At 39.8% G+C, this 20,898-nt stretch overlaps 1 protein-coding gene across 1 annotated transcript in view; it reads left to right on the top strand.

Moving 5' to 3' along the window:
* The first annotated feature begins 683 nt into the window (after window positions 1-683).
* The window catches only part of GAS2 (growth arrest specific 2), a 129,777-nt gene continuing 109,562 nt past the window's right edge, over window positions 684-20,898 (top strand). Inside the window, exons 1-2 of the mRNA XM_067558172.1 lie at window positions 684-827; window positions 13,365-13,526. Coding sequence (XP_067414273.1) covers window positions 13,385-13,526 — 142 coding nt within the window. The 5' untranslated portion in view covers window positions 684-827; window positions 13,365-13,384. The remainder of the gene's footprint in view (window positions 828-13,364; window positions 13,527-20,898) is intronic.

Genomic DNA, 20,898 nt, shown 5'->3' with positions numbered 1-20,898 from the left:
TTTTTCCCCACAGAATCAAAGTTTTGGAAGGGGAATAATAATAAAAGGAACTTTGGACCCCAGCGCCAAGTTCCTGCCAAGGGCTTGTAATACAATATCTCAGAGTTTCAAGGGTAATTCAGTGTCAATTACACTTGCCGTCCCCCAGAAAAAGTAAGCATTTAACTTCCGTTCAGTCTATGTGGACTGATGAAATGTAGGAAATCTGTTTCTGGAGGGGGGGAAAAAGAGAGAGGTTTCCCAAAGAGAGCACCAAGTGGAGCGATCAGAAGTATGAAGAGTGGCAGTGTTGCTGCTGCTGCTGGTGGTGTGCTCAGGCTGGGAGACCGGGACGGGCTGCAGAAGAAGGGCTTTGTGGAATTGCAAGAAGAAAGTGAGTGAGATTTCTATTCTTCCAAGCAATCGCTTACGGAGTGCGGGGTGAGGAATGCTGGCCACTAGTAAATGGCTAAGGCGGGGAGAGAGCTCTGCTAACTGCTACTGCAGTTAGTGCAGGCATCTGGCTGGATTTACAGAAGTCACAGCCCGGGCTCCTTTAAGTTGTGCGTGGGTTGTTTGGTTGTTTTTTTCACGGCTGCATTAGAGAGCCATGGGTCGGGGAAATTAAGCAAGACAACGATTCTTTCCCTTCAGCCCGTCACCTTACAGCGGGGTTTCTTTTGCTTTCTTCCTCTGATTTTGAACTTCCAAAGAGTTTGCAAGTCAGTGATTCATGGACACGGTAGGGAAAGCTGCTCTGAGCGCGGCAGCAGAGAGGTAGGCAAGGGAAGGGAAGAGAGAGTTGGGCTAAGAAGTTTGCAAATTGCAGTCGGTGCGCTCCTGCACAGGTAACATTTTTCTTTTGCCTGCACATTGGGTAAGCAATTCTCTCCCCCCCCCCCCCCTTTTTGACGAGCCGGAGTTCGGAAGTGTCACGGGGGCAAAGTGGGGGTGGGAGGAGAGGAAGGGGGAAAAAACAAGGTTAATGATTTGAGAATCATTATTTCCAGTTCAGGAGCTTGCCAGGGCGCAGCCCCTCCGCGCGGATATGCAGATAAACCTTCCATGAATGTTTGCATTGTCTCGCCTTTAATGAGCCGGACTTGGGAAGCGGGGTTACACACACTCACGGCAAAGCCATCTGTCCAGGCTTATGTGCACGGGCCCTGACGAGAGCAAAATAACACCAGCCACCCAGACTAGTAAAGATCAGACGAAAGCTGGGTTCGGGCTGGGGGGAGAGGGGGGGGGAATGGCTAGCATCAAAATATCCAGCATGATCCCAGGAGAATAATATGTTTGCCCTAGCTGCATGGAAGTCTTGTCCATTTCCAGCACACCGTTCGGGGCCCTGGTCTGCTTTCTGTCTGCTCTCTCTGCTCGTTTGCCCCGTTCGTTAGCCCTAAGCCCCCCCGTTGGAAGAAAAGGAGAAGGTAGGTTGTTTGTATAGGACGCTCATTGTCCTTTGGCCATAGGATCATCTGCATCAAATGCAGGAGCCAGGGCTTGGCTGCCAAGCACTCTGCCTACAGAGCTGTGCCACTGCAATTAGGGCATTCCTGACACCCCCAAAGGACTGGCGAGTGGCAGGACGGTACTAACGCTAAACCGGGGGCAGCTCTTGCCGTTTGCCTTCCTTCTCACGCAATAGACACGAGCAGAAGAAGGGCGGGCAGGCTTCGCCTTTATGCTGGGATCTTGCTGCACGACAGCGTCATGTTGTTTTTACAAAGGCTCTGTCCCTGGTGGAGGAATGCTCTCCCCTCACTGCAGCGGTGCTGGGCAGCGGGGCGACCGCCTGCCAGCCGGGCTTGCTCTGCCTGCGTGTGGAAGGTAAAGACACCGAGAGCCTTCTTTGCTCCTATCTGGGGCAGACGCATTGCAGCCTTCCTCCCGTGCGGCTCTGCAGCTCTGCACGTCTGACAATGTCTTTGAAATTGGGAGGGGGGCGGGGGAGGTACTTTTCTTTCAGTCGCCACGCACATTAAAGCTTGGATTGTTTCTTCGCCGCCGAGCCGAGGCTGTGCCAAGTGTAATGGTTTTGTGATGTGGATTGTGATTTAATAGGAAATTAGCTGACAGTCCTAAATTCATTTCATATGGTACACTAGGCCATCTGATGAGAATTACATTGTGGACCCCAGGTTGGAACCTCAGCCAAACCTTGATGAAGGAGGTGAGGCAGTGGGGAACTAGCATTGAGTCCAGCCACCCAGCTCTGATTGATTTTCAGTGGGACCTAGGTCCCTAAATCCTTTAGTGGCTTTTGAAAAAAATACCTATATTCTTATTATAATTTGATCAGAAAGGAGACAGGCTCTTAGCATTAGGGACACCTGTCCTGCTCCCATGTAAGATATTTTACACTTGGCCATTGATTTTAATGGGAGCAGGAGCAGGCCTAGCAACATTTAAGAATGGAAGGTTACATCAATTAAATGCAAAGTCATAGATTCATAGAAGCTGATGTTTATTGGCAATAAATGCACATTGTTGTGTACAAATTTGCATGCATTTAAAAATAATAATTAAACTCATTAGGCAAACACCTATTAACATTTCCCATCTGTAATAAATATTATTTCTTTAGCTAAAGGAGACTACTATTTAGATTTGAGTTTTTTAATGATCATTTTGATTAGGCAAGTAGAAAAATGAGGAGCAAGGGTCAGATCCTGCAGTCCTGCAAATCAACAATCCAGATTTTTGCCTGCCATAGGAATCAGGCTCATCATCTAGAACTTATAATGTTATTGCCAAGTGAATATTGAACATTCCTAAAGCTTTGTTATTATATGTGTGTGAGAGAGACAAATGACATTCCTGCTTTCCTTTTGGTGGAACAGACATTTAGCAAGACAGCAACATTGTCTCTGATAAAAACAGTCCTGAAAATGCCTAGGCTTTCAGTAACCTGGAAAGTTTTTCTTAATTTCATTTGGTGCTGGCTTCACACCAAGGGTCTTATAGGTTCAGAATATCAATACAAAGTCCTGTGCCAGGTTCCAGATACACGTTTTAAGTACAGTGCACATTTTGTATCCTGAATATTCATAACACAAGGGACAAAGGCTTCTTGTGAATCAGAGTTTACTTTATCAGTCTAGATCATATTTTGATGTAAGCCCTTAAAAATTCTAATTGATTAATGAGTTTCAGATGGTGGTTCCCCTCTATTCCCCCTCCTTTTTAACATGTACCGTATGCCTCAAGTTAATCTGGGAGTGCACCAGAAACCCTGAACTAAATTAGCTGTGTGTAGTTTATAAGGGTAATAAAATAACTAGAAAAAATGAATTTCTTACAAAAATATAATATTGCTTTCTGCATCTGTGAAAATATGTTTTATCCTATTATTTGTTGTAGTTAGAAAAGACAATTAAAATTAGTGTCGTTGTAACCATGTTGGTCTCAGGATATCAGGAGACAAGGTGAGTGAGGGCCAATAAAAGATATTACTTCACTCATCTTGTCTCTCTAATTAAAATTACAGATATATATGTACTTAAAATGATGTAGCTAAGAGTGACATCTAATATCTTATAGAAGGTAAAGTTCACTAAAAATAAGAAGATATTATGGCAGCAAAATCAGAATTGGATAAGCATAGCATTAAAGTCTCTGTTATTTTCTGAGTTAAAGAGTACAATGAGAGGAATTGTTGCGGTACTCCATACTAAGTCATAGCATCTTAGAAGTCAGTGATGACAAAGACTGATTAGATCATATATAGTCCACCCTTGCCAACACCTGATTGATATCTATATTTTATTTAGTGCTCTGTTCAATCCAGTGTTAAGTGTCTCAAATGATGGAGCATTCCCTATTTCCCTTGGGAGATTATTCCACTGTCTATCAGATCTCACTACCAGGAAGAATGTCCTGACACTGAGGAAATCAATTACATAACTTGTTGTTTATCCCTGTGGCTGTCAGGGGAAGATATTAATCAATGTATATATTAGGAAAAAAACAAAAGATTATTCCAAATGCAGCATTTAGTTTGTAGTCTAATTTCATACATATTCTGAGTCTGCAGGACCATACACACTGGGCATAGCACATCTAGTAGTTTTGTTTTTAATAACATTAGTAAGATCAACTTTTCAAATGTGAGTGTTTAAACTGCACCTACATATTTTATACTTGAACTCGTGTATACAAAACCTGTATTTGTTCTCATGAAAACAATGATTGCGTGCAAGAGACCCCATTTGTATGCAGTTTCATGTTTGCTTACACAAATACACTTTGTAGGTGCAATGTATGTGTCCTACTGATGAACATTTGATCTATTAAACATCTCTAATTTTTAACATCCGCTTTTGCTACTCCAGGGTAACCCCCAAAATATATAGTTATTTGCACATTCTTATTTCAAAATGGGTCAACCAGAGCTCCAACCAACACTCTGAAATTCTGCTGAAGGGCCAGAATTTTGTTCTTTTCCATCCCCTTCTTGATGTGATTAAAACTAGCAGGGAGATCCAGGAGAGACCCATGCCAGATACTCATGAGCTCTGCTTTGGCTTTTGATCCTCAGTTCTTCTCCCTTTCCAAAATGGCTGCTATCCAATACCATTACCTTCTCTCCAAGTCAGCAGGAGATTGAGAGTGGGACATCAGTTGCAACTGCAGACAAAGGAAGTGTGCACTGCTTCTGTGTAGCATTATAGACTGCAGTCCCTGTGGAGAAAATGCTGGCTACTCACTTCCAATATATTTTTTGCCACTGTTACCAGTGATTGTGAAGCTACTGCAGAGTTGTGTATGATGTGAACATTTTACTTTATAGTATAGTTTGCTGCTTCTGCATCTATCACGTTCTCCCAACTCTCATCTCACACAGGAGGAAATTTAGTCCATTAGCATAAAGCCTGAGCATTTGGACTCTATGCAGGTGGAATGAAATTCACTCCTCTAATTGAGAACCAGGAGACAGGATTGCCACACAACCCTTCCACACCAGTTGTGCAGAACATGGAGGCCACTGGATCAGCATAAATGCAGATCTGCATTTCCTTCAATAGCCCTAGATACCACAGGTCCCTTGAAAATTGCCTTTCTGCACTGGTTCCACATAGGCTGAGTTAAGGATAGTAAGGAGGAGTTTAAGTATATTAGGAAGAAAAAGAATTCAAACAATGATATTGTTCCATTACTAGATGGAAGTGGTAGGAATTATCAATAATAATGCAGAAAAGGCAGAAGTGTTCAATAAAGATTTTGGTTCTATTTTGGGAAAAGCAGTTGAAGTATCATATGATAACACTCTTTCCATTCTGCTAGTATCTCAGGAGGATGTGAAACAGCAGCTACTAAAGTTGAACATGTTAAATCTTTAGGTCCAGATAACATGCTTCCAAAAGTTTTAAAAGAGTTGGCTGAGGAACTCCTTGGACCATTCTTTTCTATAAGTTGCTTTTCTATAAGTCTTAGAATACTGAGAACACAGAAGATTGGGAGAAAGCTAATGTTTTAAAAAGATAAATTATAGGCCTATCAGACATTGATTCATCAGACATTGATCCTTAGCAAGTTAATGGAGTGTTTGATATGGAACTTTAATAAAGAATGAAAGGAGGGTATTATCACTAATGCTAATCAATATGAGCTTATGCAAAATCGATCTCGTCAGACTAACTTGATATCTCTTTTTGATGAGATTATAAATTTGGTTGATAAAGGTAATAATGTTGATGTAGTATACTTAGACTTTTGTAATGTATTTGATTTGGTACTGCCCAAACTTTTGATTAAAAAACTAGACCAATATTAAAATTACAATGGCATACATTAAATGGATTAAAAGATGGCCTATTGTGAGATGTTTCAAAATATAATTGTAACTGGGGAATCATTGAATGGGTGTGTTTCTAGTGGGGATCGATTCTTGGTCCTATGCTATTTAACATTTTTATCAATGATCTGGAAGAAAACACAAAATCATCACTGATACAGTTTCCAGATAACCCAAAAATTGGAAAATAATGAGGAGAACAGAGCAATCTGGATTACTTGAAAAACTGCATGCGAACAAACAGTATGTGTTTTAATATGACTAAATGTAACTGTATATATCTACGAATACAGAATGTAGGTCATACTTACAGAATGGGGGCTCTATTCTGGGAAGCAGTAAGAGTTGGGGGCCATGGTGGATAATCATCTGTGTGATGCTATGACCAAATGAACTAATGTGATTCTTAGATGCATAAACTGGGGAATCTCAAGTAGGAATAGAAAAATTATTTTACCTCTGTATTTAGCACTGGTATGACCACTGCCGGAATACTGGGTCCAGTTCAGGTGCCCAAAATCCAAGAAGAATATTGATAACTTGGAGAGAGTTCAGAGAAGAGCCACAAGAATGATTAAAGGATTAGAAAACATTCCATGTAGAGAGAGACTAAAGGAGCTCAATTTAGCTTACCAAAGAGAAGGTTAAGGGGTGACTTGATTACAGTCTATAAGTTTCTGGGTGGGAACAAATAGTTAATAATGGGCTCTTGAATCTAGCAGAGAAAGTTATTACATGATCCAATGTCTGGAAGTGGAAGCTAGATGAATTTAGACTAGAAATAAGCTATATATTTTAACAGCAAGGTTAACAGTAACAATTTACCAAGGGTTGGGTGGATTCCCCATCACTGGCAATTTTAAAATCAAGATTGCAGCTATACTTTAGGAATTTTGGGGGGGAAGTTCTATGGCCTGGTTATATAGGAGGTCAGACTAGATGATCACAATCGTCCCTTCTGGTCTTGGAATCTCTGAATCTAAGCCAACACAGATACCAGTTCTACAGCATGTAGCAGGTGCACAGTTACACCATTCTGCTGCTTAGCGTACCAAACCACCATGCAGCTTCATGCCAGGCTTAAGTGGGGTAGAGGAACTTGGGCTAGGCCCTTGCACCAGAAGTGAATTGGTTGAGAGTACTGAACACAAGTCTCTATTTAGCTTGTGAAAATATTTCATTTTCCAAACAACCTTCTTTAATTGTGGTTTGAGTGTGGGTTATTGTTTGTTTTTTAATAAGTGAATACAAATCTCATGAATGGTTTTGTCTTTGCAGCCCTGGAGGCTGAAAATCCTCTATTAATCCACAAAGCAAGTAGCTATAGCTATATATGTGTGTGTGTGTATATATATATATATATATATATATATATATACAGCTATAGCTGGTAGCTATAGAACAAGGTTTACCCTGCTGCACCCCCTACTTTGCCTCACTTTTGACTTGGAAGGACAAATTCTAGGGATGAGAGGAGAATTTGGTCTATGCACCTGTTCAGTTCCTTACTCTGTCAGCTGAGACTGCAGACACAAGTGTTGATGTGAATACCCATCCAGTACGAACTGGACAGAGACAACAAAATTCATTTCAAGCAGGACACTGAATAGCCTTCAGCTGATATCAACGTTAAGTCATTGCTTACCTGGGCTGGATTTGAAATGTTAGTTTAGAGTGAAAGGTGCTATATCGCACTACTACTTCCCTATGATACTTATATGTCCTTCACTACCCCAGGGTCTGAGCACCTCACAATGCCCCTGTGGGAAAGGGAAGTGCCATTATACACATTTTACAGATGAAGAACCAAGGCCCAGATCTCTAAAGTTATTTAGGCACCTCACTCCCGTTGAAATGAATGAGTGAGGTGCCTAAATACCTCTGAGGATCTGGGGCCAAATGACTTGCCAAACTTCCCAGAAGAAGTCTCTATTGGCACCGGGAATTGAACATGTCTGCAGAGGCCTAGGCTAGACTTTAACCACTTGTCTTTTTAGTCTATGGCCTCTCTTTTGCCCATCTATTTTTTTAATACACAATATGTAGTATTCTTGGTACTTTTTGCAGTAATAATTATTCACAACAAAAAGCCAGAAGAATTAGAGAACATTGCTTACTTGACTCCTATTGGTTACACCTAATGATCATTGACAAACATCAGCAGATAGTTTAAATTACACTGCTGGCAACACACTGGGTTGAGCTACAATACACAGAAAACTAAATGTGCCACTGTAAAGCAAAATAAAAACTCCACTGTTTGGTGGAAGCAAACAAGGAGGACTGTAACTTTCCAGATTGTTGAAACAGTTACGTGCCGTTAGGTGTACTGTAAACTATCCTGAACTGAATTCTTTATCTAGACAATGAGCCTAAGAATTTGAGATGCCTTATTGCTGTCATGGGACAGGGGGATGGGAGGGAGAAGGACCGCACTGCATAAATATGACTTGCAACAAAACAGAACGTAGGTAGAGTTCTGTCCTAGCTTATGTCATTTTCAGAAGAATAGTGAACAAAATTATTTTCCTGAAGAGCAAGACATTTTAGAGGTAAGTTTATAAAATGCTTATGCATGTTTGTTGGTAGGTTCAGTTTCTCATAGAAAAGCAGGACATATTCCATAACAAGAGAATGTCTATATGCATTTATACAAACTGATTTTAATGCATTGTTATAGCTGATGTTATATCAATGGCCTTACTGTTAAAATACTGTCTGGGGGAAAATAATGGTAACTTAAGGCTAAACTGTATCGTCATTAATAATTGCAGGGAGGGGATGGATGAGCCGGTACTAGGCTGACTTAGGGGACCTATGTTCAGTTCCCTGTTGTGTCATTGCCTGTATTGTGACATTAGGGAACTCACTTAGGGTATGTCCACACTGCTATAAAAAAGCTACAGCACCAAGTCTGAGCCTGGGTCAGCTGACTCGGGCTCAGAAGGCTTGGGCTGTGGGGCTAAAAATTGCAGTCTAGATATTTGGTCTAGGACTCGAGCCTGGACTCTGAGACTGCACATGGGGAGAAGGTATCAGAACCCGGTCTCCAGCCTGAGCCTGAATGTCTACACTGCAATTTTATAGCCTGAGTCAGCTGACCCTGGGCCAGCTGCGGCCATGCCATGGATCTTTTATCCCAGGGTGGATGTACCCTAGTTTCTCTGTGCTTGAGTTTCATATCTGTAAACTTGGGATAACAATACTTCCCTGACTCACTACATAAATACATTAAAGTTTGTGAGTTTTTCAGATACTATGGTAGTGGGGAGCCAAATATAGAGACTTAATTTCCCCTGAGTAAGGATTGCAGGATCCAGCCTTGGTTATGGCTGGGATTTTCAACAGGGCCTCAGGGAGCTAGGTGCTCAACTCCCATTGACTTTCAGTAGGATTTAGCTGTTGGTCTCCTTTGAAAATCCCAATCAACGTGTAGTGAAATGAAGCTAGGTAATATTTGGGCTGGTAATGCTAATCAGATTAACTGAGATAAATGTTTAAGTGATAGCCAGACCTTTTATCACATAGTCACTGCAGAGGGTTAAATGTAGTTTGGATGAACTTCACAGATTTAAAATGAGGAAGGTCAGTGAGCACAAAAAACAAAAAAATAGCTGTGCCAGTGGTACTAACAACTTGAAAGCACATGGCCAAATCGACCAATCTTCACCCTTTCCTGTTAGGCGAATCTTATTCTCAGAGTAGTCATGGATGACAAAGGGAAGTGTTTAGCTGGGGGATAAGACAGGTTGGTGGGGAAGTGGGAAGAAACAGAGGAACCCTCTTTCCCCTTTAGGAAGTAAAATAGTGAGGCTTTACAAAGAGAAGGGGGGGATCCAGTATTTATTTATCTGTGAGTGCTTCCCTGTTCTTTCCTCATCCTAGCCTCACCCTTGCCAATCTAACTGTTACCATACAATCCCCTCTTTCACATGCACACACTGTCAATTCAACCACCTCTCATTCACCAGTTGACTTAATTTCCCCTGCGCTCAACCATGCCATCTTAATCTGCCTTCTCCTGGTTTAGAACCCCTACTAGCTCAGAAGAGCTCCCAACCACACATGCTGAGAACTCCTCTTCTACTTAATTAAACTCTCTATCATTCAGAAACATTCCCTTCCAAACACGAGCTCAGTCAGCAGGGATCATGTGCAAACAGCCCTGTACAGTGAGTCTGAACTGAAATAGCATGGATGCTTGAATTCCACGCTATGTGCCTTCTTCTTCTGGCAGAAGCCCATGCTCTCTACAGGAGCTGCAGGGAACATGTGAGACAGCTGTACTTTGTCTCTGTTTTTTGCAATAGTTCTATATTCCCTGCTGTCTGCCTCCTCCATAAAACCCCTGGTGGCAGCCACATATAACACAGCTTCCAGGGCAGCCCCAGTCCCACCAAAAATCAAACAGGGTATGTCTACAAGGCAATTAGACACCCACAGTTGGTCCGTGTCGGCTTGCTTGGGCTAAGGGGCTGTTTAATTGAGGTGTAGATGTTCAGGCTTGGAATGCAGCCCAAACTTTGTGACCCTCCTACAGCTCAGGATCCTAGACCCCGGGCACCAACCTAAGCTCTAATGTCTACACTGCAATTAAACAGCCCCTTAACCAGAGACCTGTGAGCCCAAATCAGCTGGCATGAATCAGCTGTGGGTTTTTCATTGTCCTGTAGTGCACAGTGGCAGCAGGAGGCACTGCACCCTGCAGTATCTCAACCACACTACAGTTTCAACATTTATTGGTGGGGCTGCTTGGTGGGGAACATTTCACCATATAGATGCAGAGAGGTATGAAACCTTAAAAGGGAGTTTGCTTCCAACTAGGATCCTAAAGCATAGTGTCTCTTCATTTCTTCAAGAGCAATGATCCAATTTCTATATTTCCCAATGAATGTATCAGAAGAGTAAATGAAATGAAATAAATAAGATGACTATCTTAAAGACTTATCTGTAAACCTAAAAAGTGACTGTACACAAATAGTACCTTCTTACTTTGCTTCCTTTGTGCATCCTGAGTCATACGTATTTATTTTAATGAATAAGATCAGTTTTTACTACGTTTCTCCCATAGAATTACAGAGCTGTAACAACTATGGGAGAGTGAGCTGGATTACATTCTGGCTCATTCATCAATATAAGTGTTTACTGTAGGAGAGGAACTTTTTGACTCCTTTCTAACTTCTGGAGAAGAAGGATGAGGTAGAGAAGGTTTTAATCCTGACGATCATAGAGTCTCTGTGACAATTTGGACAAGTTGCTTAATCTCTTTGAGCCTCAGTTCCCCTAGTTATGAAATGGTGATGATAATACTGCCCTGGCTCACTGTAGTGTTTTGATGCACTCAGCTACTGTGGTGATGAGTGACAAAATAAGTTATGCTTGTGGAATCTTTATTGTTGTTGATGTATAGGCCAGAAGGACCCCACCTGGAAAGTAGGATTCCAGACTGAGTTTGCAGAACTGACATCTTGATCTTTTGTTGTTTGTTAGAGCAAAATGAACAGATTTGACCTGGATGTCGTTAACCAAGAAACTATAAATCCATGATGCCATTTTTACAAAGTCAGTTTTCAGAGCAGAGCTGTACTTTCATTGCATACCTTTCTCACTCCAAAGCTCCTTGACTTTCAAAAAGAGTTTTGGCTGCACAAGGAATGCAGAGTCAGGCCCATCATTTGTAATTTTTTTTCCATTACATCTAAATTCTAATGATAATTCAAAAATTTGCATTTACCTTGGGGAGACAATCTAGTTTGTTTGTTTTTCAGTAATCAAAAAAGCAGAATGATTTCTGTGGAAAACGTATTCTAAATAAAGATGACTAGTATGAACCTATTTATTCAAAATGCATCAGGGACATCCAAAATTTTAGGAGAAGCAGAATTTTGGATAAGCAGGGAAGTGATGCACTAAATGCATTGACAGGGGTTAAGCAAGAGATTAACCAGATGTATTGTCTAACAAGAAGTTTGTTACCCAAGGGTATGGTTACATGAGGTAGGAGTAATTTTAATCCATACATTAATATCCCAAATTCAAATATTTATGAAATGCTGCAGTAAATATTTTTACAAAAGCCTTTTTATATCCTGCAACTATTTTTCTTCTTTCTGTACATATAGATTCAGTAGAATGTCTATTTTATGAAGGAATTTGGTATTGAGTTAAAGAAATCCAAAAGCTAATAAAATTGAATATCTCAAAATTACAGTAGACATGATGCATATGTTAATTTATTCAGTGTTAAAGGATTGTGTATATAATAATAATGAATGGTAACAAACATATGCCTGATTTTTCTTTGAGAGAACCATATCTCCTCTTTGCCACCAAATCTGTCTTTTCAAACCTGTGCAGCTGCTTGAACATTGGCAGAAGGACTGAAGTCACATTTGGCATCAGAAAGATGACTTCAGTGGCAGAAAAATGGTTCATATAACAGGTCGTTCACAAGATCAATGTTCATAAAGTCAGGGTTCTACTGTATTACTCTTGCCATTCCTAATATTCTAACCACTGTCATAAGATAGCAAATTATTCTTCCTTATTTTTAAAGTCACTGTTAACTCAGGGCTGACTCATGACTTACTTGGCCAGGGCCTGACTGTGCTCGCTTGGGGCCACCGGGTGCCAGCTGAGACAGTAGCCAGTCCCCTAACTTGGCACTCTCTTTCGCAATAGGCTGAAATACTGCTATGCTTCACAGGGACAGGAAGAGTCTGATGCCCTCTTCTTCCCCTAGCACGCCTGTGCGGCAAATGGCAGAATTTGACTTTCAGTAATAGAACTATAATTCCAGTGGGCACTTTACACCTCCGGCTGTTGAAATTATTTTAAAGATTAAATTGGGAATTAAATATTGAATGGGAAAATGAAGTACTCTCTCACTTCTAGAGGTGGGTTCCACAGGCCAGAATTGAGGCCCATTAGCATTTGTGTAGGGGCAGTGAAGTTGGAAGCTTGCACTGCTACTATATCTGTTTTGTGGATAAACTCCATCCTCCAGGACTGCCATTCTTTTTATTTGTTTGTAGAATAACACAGTAAATTAAAGGATATTTTAAAGGGTTCTTTGTATTTTTTATTATGTTAGAGCTGTAGAATCGACTGATTTCGTTTGGCAGAATGGGCATCTGTTTATTACCGTTGATGGTTTATTACTGTTGCAGAACTACCTTACTCGTATGTTGTTCTAGGGCCTTATCCGAAGCCCACTGAAGCTTTCCATGAGTTTCAAAGGCCATTGAATCAGGTCCTAATGAATTGTTAGCTCTGCATCTAAAAATGTTTATTTTGATTTGGTTTTAATCATTCCTCGCAGAGTAGTGGATTGTTGAAACATGTGTACCTGGGTGAGTACAAATAAGACAGCTGTTATCTATATGATTAAATCACTAGCAAAATGCTTCATAAGCAACAAGACTTTCATCGTGTATGTTGTTTCCATGTTAGATGTACATCGATTTGTCTGACATCCTGCATCCCAGGATCATAGTTAGTTTCACGCACTATCAATAAACTAAAAAAAATTAAAAAAAGCTTCAGTCCATGTATAGTATAATGAGGAATTTTTTTGAAAAAACAGGTACTACGAGCGGATAAACAATGTGCACTGCTCTGAGCCCAAAGGCACGAGGACCTGGTCTCTCTGATATGCATCAATACAGCCAGTGGCTGGCCAGCAGACATGAGGCCAACTTATTACCAATGAAAGAGGATCTAGCGCTATGGCTCACAAATCTACTGGGTAAGAAGATTTATATCTATATCTATATAAATACACTTGTTAGTATGTTAACTTTTGGCACTGTAGGTCAACTGAAAAGTTGTTCTCCAGACTGTTTTCCCTTCCAAATAGAGTAGTTACAGTGAAATGGCTCCCTATGAGTAATGCAGCCATTAAGAAGGTCAGAAAGGCTTAATCATAAGAGGTATGCATCCACATTTCTTATCAAGCTGGTCTAGGACATAGCTAGGTAAACTTTGTTCTTCACATGGTAACTATTGTTCCTTGAAACATTTGAATATTGAAACACTGAACAGTTTGAAACATGAAAACAAACATTTATTTTAATGTTGTCTTTGTGTGTTTCAGTATTATTGTTACAATGGAAGGTGTTAATGGCTGCCATCAATCGTGTATTTGATCTTGAGATCAATTTCAGACCTGGCTAAAGTCGGTGGGTTAACTTTCATTCAGGCTAAATGGAAGGAGCATTTAAATGTCCGTTTGTCTATTGATAGCTGAAATAATAAGAATTTGCCTCCAAGGCAAATCATTGTATGATAAAGCCAATCAGAGCTAAGCCATGTGAGCCGAGGGGTTTTCCTGGGGCCTGATTGCAAATGCTGGGACTGGGGTATTGATTGGTTGGAGCTATGTGTGTCCATGGGTTTGATAGGCAGAAAGCGAGCAGATAGTGAGAGAACTGGTGAGCGTGGCCCTAAGAGAGAACAAAGACAGATCTCCTTGGGGTACAGGACTCACTGGAGAGACAGGCATGGAAGTTGTGAGCCAGGAAAATGCCTCCTGTTCATTTCTACTGTGTTCAAGTACACAGGACTTTGTGTATATTCTTTGCAAATAAACAAGATCACATCAAAGAAGTACTTGAATCATAGAATCTGTTTCTCCTTCTAATTGAAAAAACTTGGCAAGGCCTCAACTATTAGCTAATCCTTCAGACCCTAAAGGGGCAATAGAGTTTTAGTGGCCATGGTAGTAAGCACTGTACGGGTAAGTTATAACTTCCATTCTAGCCTCTGTTGTTCAGTTCCATGCTTGATCCGTTAGTTCAGATATGATCTTTTTTGGGATAGACCTTTCAGCAAAATAAATTCAGCTGCTTTAGAGTTATACAAGAAAGGAAAAAATACACAATTCCTATATATTCCAATCAAAATGTTTGTATTTCCATAACTCAAAAATAGACAAAATGAGAAACTTCATGTTTAGCTTGTTTTAGTATTTCTCACTGAAACTCAAATCAGTTCAGTTTTGAAGAAAACCATATAAGTGGTTTTAAAAATATGAATATTTAAAATTGACAGTTACATGTACGCATACTAGAACTCTTCCATTCATTTATTTTTGCATGTGGTTAGACAGACAGATATAAAATGTTTTATTAGACATTGAAATGTTTTATAACTTGAAAGGCTGCTATTATACAGTATGCAAAATATTTTCCCCGTTTTAAGGTCAGAAGAAGAATATAGTGGTAGCACAGAGTATCAGTTGAGGAATGCTCTGGATATTGTTCTGGTTTTTGTACAGTAACTACTACTACATATTATCTTAACATTTACCTCAAAGAAAACTGAAACCCATTTGGCTTAGCATAGCAGTTAGAAAATACAAGTTAAGGAGATTGTAAGCTCATTGGGACAGGGACCATCTGTTTGTATTAGGCACTGTACAGTGGGGATGCTGGTCCACAACTGGGGCTTATAGGCTGTAACATAATGCAAAAATCATTTAAGATCATCTAAATGGGAGATTTCAGACCTCAGTTTTTAACTATGATTCAATTTTGAGCTTTTTGCTCTCAGTTTTGGTTCATACATGACATCTTATGTAACACAGGTTATATTTTAGTTATTAAGGGCACATGAGCAAACTATCACACTGCACAGGAAAGATAAGAAGTATGGCAAGAGACAAACCTGGCTTAACCAGGAGATCTTCAATGATCCGAAATTCAAAAAGGAGTCCTACAAAAAGTGGAAATTAGGTCAAATTACAAAGGATGAATATAAATAAACAACATGAGCATGTAGGGACAAAATTAGAAAGGCTAAGGCACGAAACAAGATTAAACTAGCTCAGAGACATAAAGTATAACAAGAAAACATTCTACAAATACATTAAAAGCAAGAGGAAGTCCAAGGGCAGGGTAGGCCCATTACTCAATGAGGAGAGAAAGATAACAACAGAAAATGTGGAAATGGCCGAAGTCCTAAATGACTTTTTTGTTTCAGTTTTCTCCAAAAAGTTTAGTAGCAGTTGGACATCTAACATAGTGAATGTCTGTGAAAATGAGGTAGGATCTGAGGCTAAAATAGGGAAGGAATAAGTTAAAAATTACTTAGACAAGTTAGGTGTCTTCAAGTCACCAGGGCCTGATGAAATACATCCTAGAATACTCAAGGAGCTGACTGAAGAGGTATCAGAGCCATTAACGATTATTTTAAAAAACTCATGGAAAACAGGAGCGATTCCAGAGAAATGAAAGAGGGCAAATATAGTGCCAATCTATAAAAAGGGGAATAAGGACAACTCAGGGAATTACAGACCAGTCATCTTAATTCAGTATCCAGAAAGATAATGGAGCAAATAATCAAGCAATCTATTTGCAAACATCAAGAAGATAATGAGGTGATAACTAAGAGCATGGATTTGTCAAGAACAAATCATGTCAAATCAACCCAATAGCTTTCTTTGAAAGGGTAACAAGCATTGTGGATAGGGGGGAGGTGGTAGATGTGATATATCTTGACTTTTGTAAGCTTTTGATACTGTCTCACATGACCTTCTCATAAACAAACAAGAGAAATACAACCTAGATGCAGCTATTGGGAGCATAACTGGTTCGAAAACTGTTCCTAAAGAGTCGTTATCAGAGGTTCACAGTCAAGCTGGAAGGGCATATCAAGTGGGACTCCACAGGGATCGATCCTGGGTTTGGTTCTGTTCCATATCTTCATAAACGATTTAGATAATTGCACAGAGAGTACACTCATAAAGTTTGTCGATGATGCCAAGCTGGGAGGGGTTGCAAGGGCTTTGAAGGTTAAGCTTAAATTCAAAATGATCTGGAGAAACTGGAGAAATGGTCTGAAGTAAATAGGATGAAATTTAAAAAAGACAAATGCAAAGTACTCCATTTAGGATGGATCAATCAGTTGCACACATACAAAATGGGAAATGACTGCCTAGGAAAGAGTACTGCGGAAAGGGATCTGGGGGTCATAGTGGATCACAAGCTAATTATGAGTCAACAGTGTAACACTGTTGCAAAAAAACACGAACATCATTCTGGGATGTATTAGCAGGAGTGTTGTAAGCAAGACACGAGAAGTAATCTTCCACTCTATTCCATGCTGATCAGACCCCAACAGGAATACTGTGTCCAGTTTTGGACACCACATTTTAGGAAAGATGTGGACAAATTGGAGAAAGTCCACAGACGAGCTAGAAAAATGATTAAAGGTCTAGAAAACATGACTTGTGAGGAAAGATTGAAAAAAGTGGGTTTGTTTAGTTTGAAGAAGAAGACTGAGTGGGAACATGATAACAATTTTCAAGCATATAAAGGAAGAGGGTGAAATATTGTTCTCATTAACCTCTGAGGATAGGAGAAGAAACAATGGACTTAAATTGCAGCAACGGAAGTTTAGGTTGGATATTAGGTAAAACTTCCTTACTGTCATGGTAGTTAGGCACTGGAACAAATTGCTTAGGGACATTGTGGAATCTCCACCAGTGGAAGTTTTTAAGAACAGGTTAGAAAAACACCTGTCAGAATTGGTCTAGTTATTATGAGATCCTGCCTTGAGTGCTGGGGACTAGACTAGATGACCTATTGAGGTCCCTTCCAGTCCTACACTTCTATGATTTGAACCTTCTCAATGATAATTTCACATAATAAACTACTCTGTATGTATAGTGCCTTTCAACTGAACATCTTAAAATACTTTTATAAAAATTCACCTCACAGTGTTCCCTGAAAAGAAGGTAAATATAATTGGCAGGATAAATGTCTGTATATGTGTTAATAGTTAATAGAGAAAATGTCAGTACATGGTCTTCAAGAATATGCAGCATAGTCCCTGTGTTTTATAGGAACAATAACATTTCTTTTTGTTCTGCTTTCTAAGAGGCTGTTGTGCAGCTTTTTACAACAGCTTTTAACACATTACATCAATTTTAGAGATGAGGAAATTGAGGCACAACAAATTGAAGTGTCTCACCAAGGTCACAAAGAAAGGGACTGATCCTACAAGCCTTCAATGCATGGAACTCCCACTGAAGTTAATGGGCACTGTAAATATAGAATTGCCCAAGTGAGCCACAGAGGTGAGAATCTTGATGCCTAGCCCTCACTTAACCACTAGACTGCTCTCCTTTTCCTCTTTAATAACAGTTAAAGTGACAAGAAGCTCTTCATGGTTTAAACATTGAACACCCTGCTGAAATATTGAACAAGAAAGTACTACTAATGAAGCAAAATAGAAACGTGTTTAAAGTCCGTAACACAGAGGTCTTATATTGACAAGATCATGAATGAGGTCACTTTTCAGCAAGAAAGTGGCACCAGCAGGAAAGTCTGAAATGCCAAATGTATATTAAAAATCTTATTTTCAAATGCATGACAAACCGTGAACCTTCACAAATGCTGTACTAAACCTAAGAAATGCAGCTTGGTTTTAATTATGAAGCATACACCAGTGCTTAATTTGTGCCAGGGCTTGCCAGTCTGAGCCTCTGTATCTCTAGGCTTGGCAGATCATAGCCCCGGAACCTCTAGGCTTGCTGCATCAGTTATGAATATAAAAAATTGCTTGAGCCCAATCACTTAATTGCTTGAGCCCTGGCACTGCCTTCATTACAAATTCAGCACCAGCATATACTTTCCAGCCGTTTCATTCTCCCACAGCTTTTCAGAAATGGACCCTCTCACTTTTGTGAGTCTAACATTGTCTTCAAGGAGAGCGTGGTAGTTTAAGGACACATTCTATTGATTACCTGGGAAGCTGCTCAGAGTTGCTCAAAAGACTATTGCTGACAACTGCAGCATCTGTATGCGTGTATCTGCATATTTGCTATACCTGCATACATAAAAAGGCAGAACAAGAAATAAAAGGAAGTGCCGAATTCCTAAAATAAGTATTCAGATAGTCAAAACAGTCCCTCTCTCTGAGTCCTCAGATTGCTTCATATTAAGAAGGTATCTCAATCAGAATCTTGATTGAGTAGGGACTGCAAGATGTGTACCTTTTATTTGGAAAATATAGACAAGATATATACTTTCATCTGTTTGTGTTTATTTATTTGTTTATTTTTTATTTAGTGGCTTTTAAATTGACTCCTGCATATAGTTTTTTCTCATCAAAGACTCCATTCCCTGCTTCCCTTCTTTATAATTACCATTCTGTATACTATAAGAAGGACAAGATTTTTCCAGTGGTCAGAGCCACTCTTAGGACTTTGTTTTCAAAAGAGTTTGTGTTTAGGCAGCTAAATAAAATCCTGATTTTCCAACGTGGTCAGTACACAGTAATTCCCACTGTGAAATTATGAGGCAGATTTTCAAAAGAGATCAGCACCCAGCATGGTTGTTCCAATAGGAGCTGAGTTCTTTTGAAACAGGACTTCTTATGTGCTTTTAAGTTAAGAATGCACTTAAATGCTTTGCTGAATAAGGACATGATCCCAGATCCTCAAAGGTATTTAGGTGTCTAAATGGGAGTTAGGCTTCTAAATGCCTTTGAAGATCTGTGCCTTAGCCTCTATACAGTCACTGCCTTCTACACTGGATAGCTGGAAAAGAGAGCATATTGGGAATGCAGAGTCCCAAACAGGGATACTCCATTTATATCACTCCCAAACTGGCTATAAAACAGCCTGTGTTCCAGTGGTTATTTAATCTCTGGTAAGATGGAATGTCCATTGCCTAGTTACTCCTGTTAGGAACTGCAATACCTTCTGATTCCCACTTCTTTTCAGGGCTGGTTGAACCAGGCCACCATGTCTGAACCCACATAGAACCACAGATTTAATTTAATGGAGGAGAAGTCCCAGAGCTTTGTAAGGGTCTTTGAAAAGTTGGCTTTGGCCCTGTGGCCCTCCTATGACATTAATAACAATGAGACCACTGTATAAGGTGGCTGCCCTTCCGAGCCCTGCCCACCTTAGAAGTCACTGAAGCACTAGATTTAAGAGTTTGGTTCAGTTAGCTCTGTGGAGTAGGTGTTTTGAGTCTTTTAGCATGAGGGTTTGTTATAATGCTCATGAAGTGCCCAGGAACTAGGTTTGTCAGGGAGAAAGCACAGCATATTTTTTTCTACTTCACAAGCACTAAGTTTAGTGGGTGTCTCCTTGAACTTCTGGAAACTTCTTTTTCACACTGGGCATACTCACATGCTTAACACAGGGATTAGCATAGTCATGGTGCATACTATTATTGCATCATCTCATTAGCATACAGCTCTCATACAGAAACATGACATTCTTTTTCCTTACATCCTCCCTCCATCCCCTTGTATGGATATTTATTTCGCTTTTAAATAGATTTCCCCCCTCAATTACTTGTTGAGTCAATTATATCTGATCTCAACCTTTTTGACTTTTGTTGGTTTTCTCAAAGCACAGATAATAGAGCTGGTTTAAAAGATTTCAAAATCTGTAACATTGATGAACATTTTAATATTTCAAATTCTGATAGAAAAATATTTTGATCAGCTCTAGTTGTTAACATGATTTAATCCCAGGCTTCTTATACTTTGGCTTCAGCTAGATGCTACTTGGACTTGTCAGCCTCCATGATGTTAATGTCTAAAAGGATTCTGCCCTTAGATTGGGACTTGATATTCAGTAGTGCTGAGCAGCTGCAGCTCCAGTCAACTGGAGCTGTAAGTATTCAACATGTCTGAAAATCAAGCCATTGGTGGTTTTGGTGTCTCTAATGTTTCTGCTGGCACTGATACCGATAGAGTCTCATTCCATTTCATGTTCCTTGAGTTTTCATCTCTTTTCCTTTGAACAAACACACCTTTGGGATGTCTTAGGTATTTCATTTTAAGCAAACATTGATTATTTCTCTGCTATTGACTTTTCACAATATATGATCATTTGTCTTTTATGGTAGTCAAAACTCTTGCAGGTTTCCAGTTGTTATCATTTGTTCTGAGGCAGATTGATTGCCTTCTTGTCAAACTGAACAATGGTTTTGTATGCCTGTTGTAGTAAAATTGCTATCTTTTTTTGCTTTGCATCCCATTTTGTTTGTAAGTCTGGTATCTGCTTCAATTTGAGCAAAACAGGTCTGGTGGAAAGGGAAGTAAAAGCCTTGTTCATCTATCTATGTGCAATATTACTGGGGAAACCCATCTTTCTA

The sequence above is a fragment of the Emydura macquarii genome, unplaced genomic scaffold, assembly GCF_026122565.2.
Source record: "Emydura macquarii macquarii isolate MOO-44397 ecotype Brisbane River unplaced genomic scaffold, CSIRO-AGI_Emac_v2 contig_1876, whole genome shotgun sequence".
Classification (NCBI taxonomy): domain Eukaryota; kingdom Metazoa; phylum Chordata; order Testudines; family Chelidae; genus Emydura; species Emydura macquarii.
Note: the sequence above shows the minus strand (reverse complement) of the source record. Positions and strands in the feature narration are given on the sequence as shown.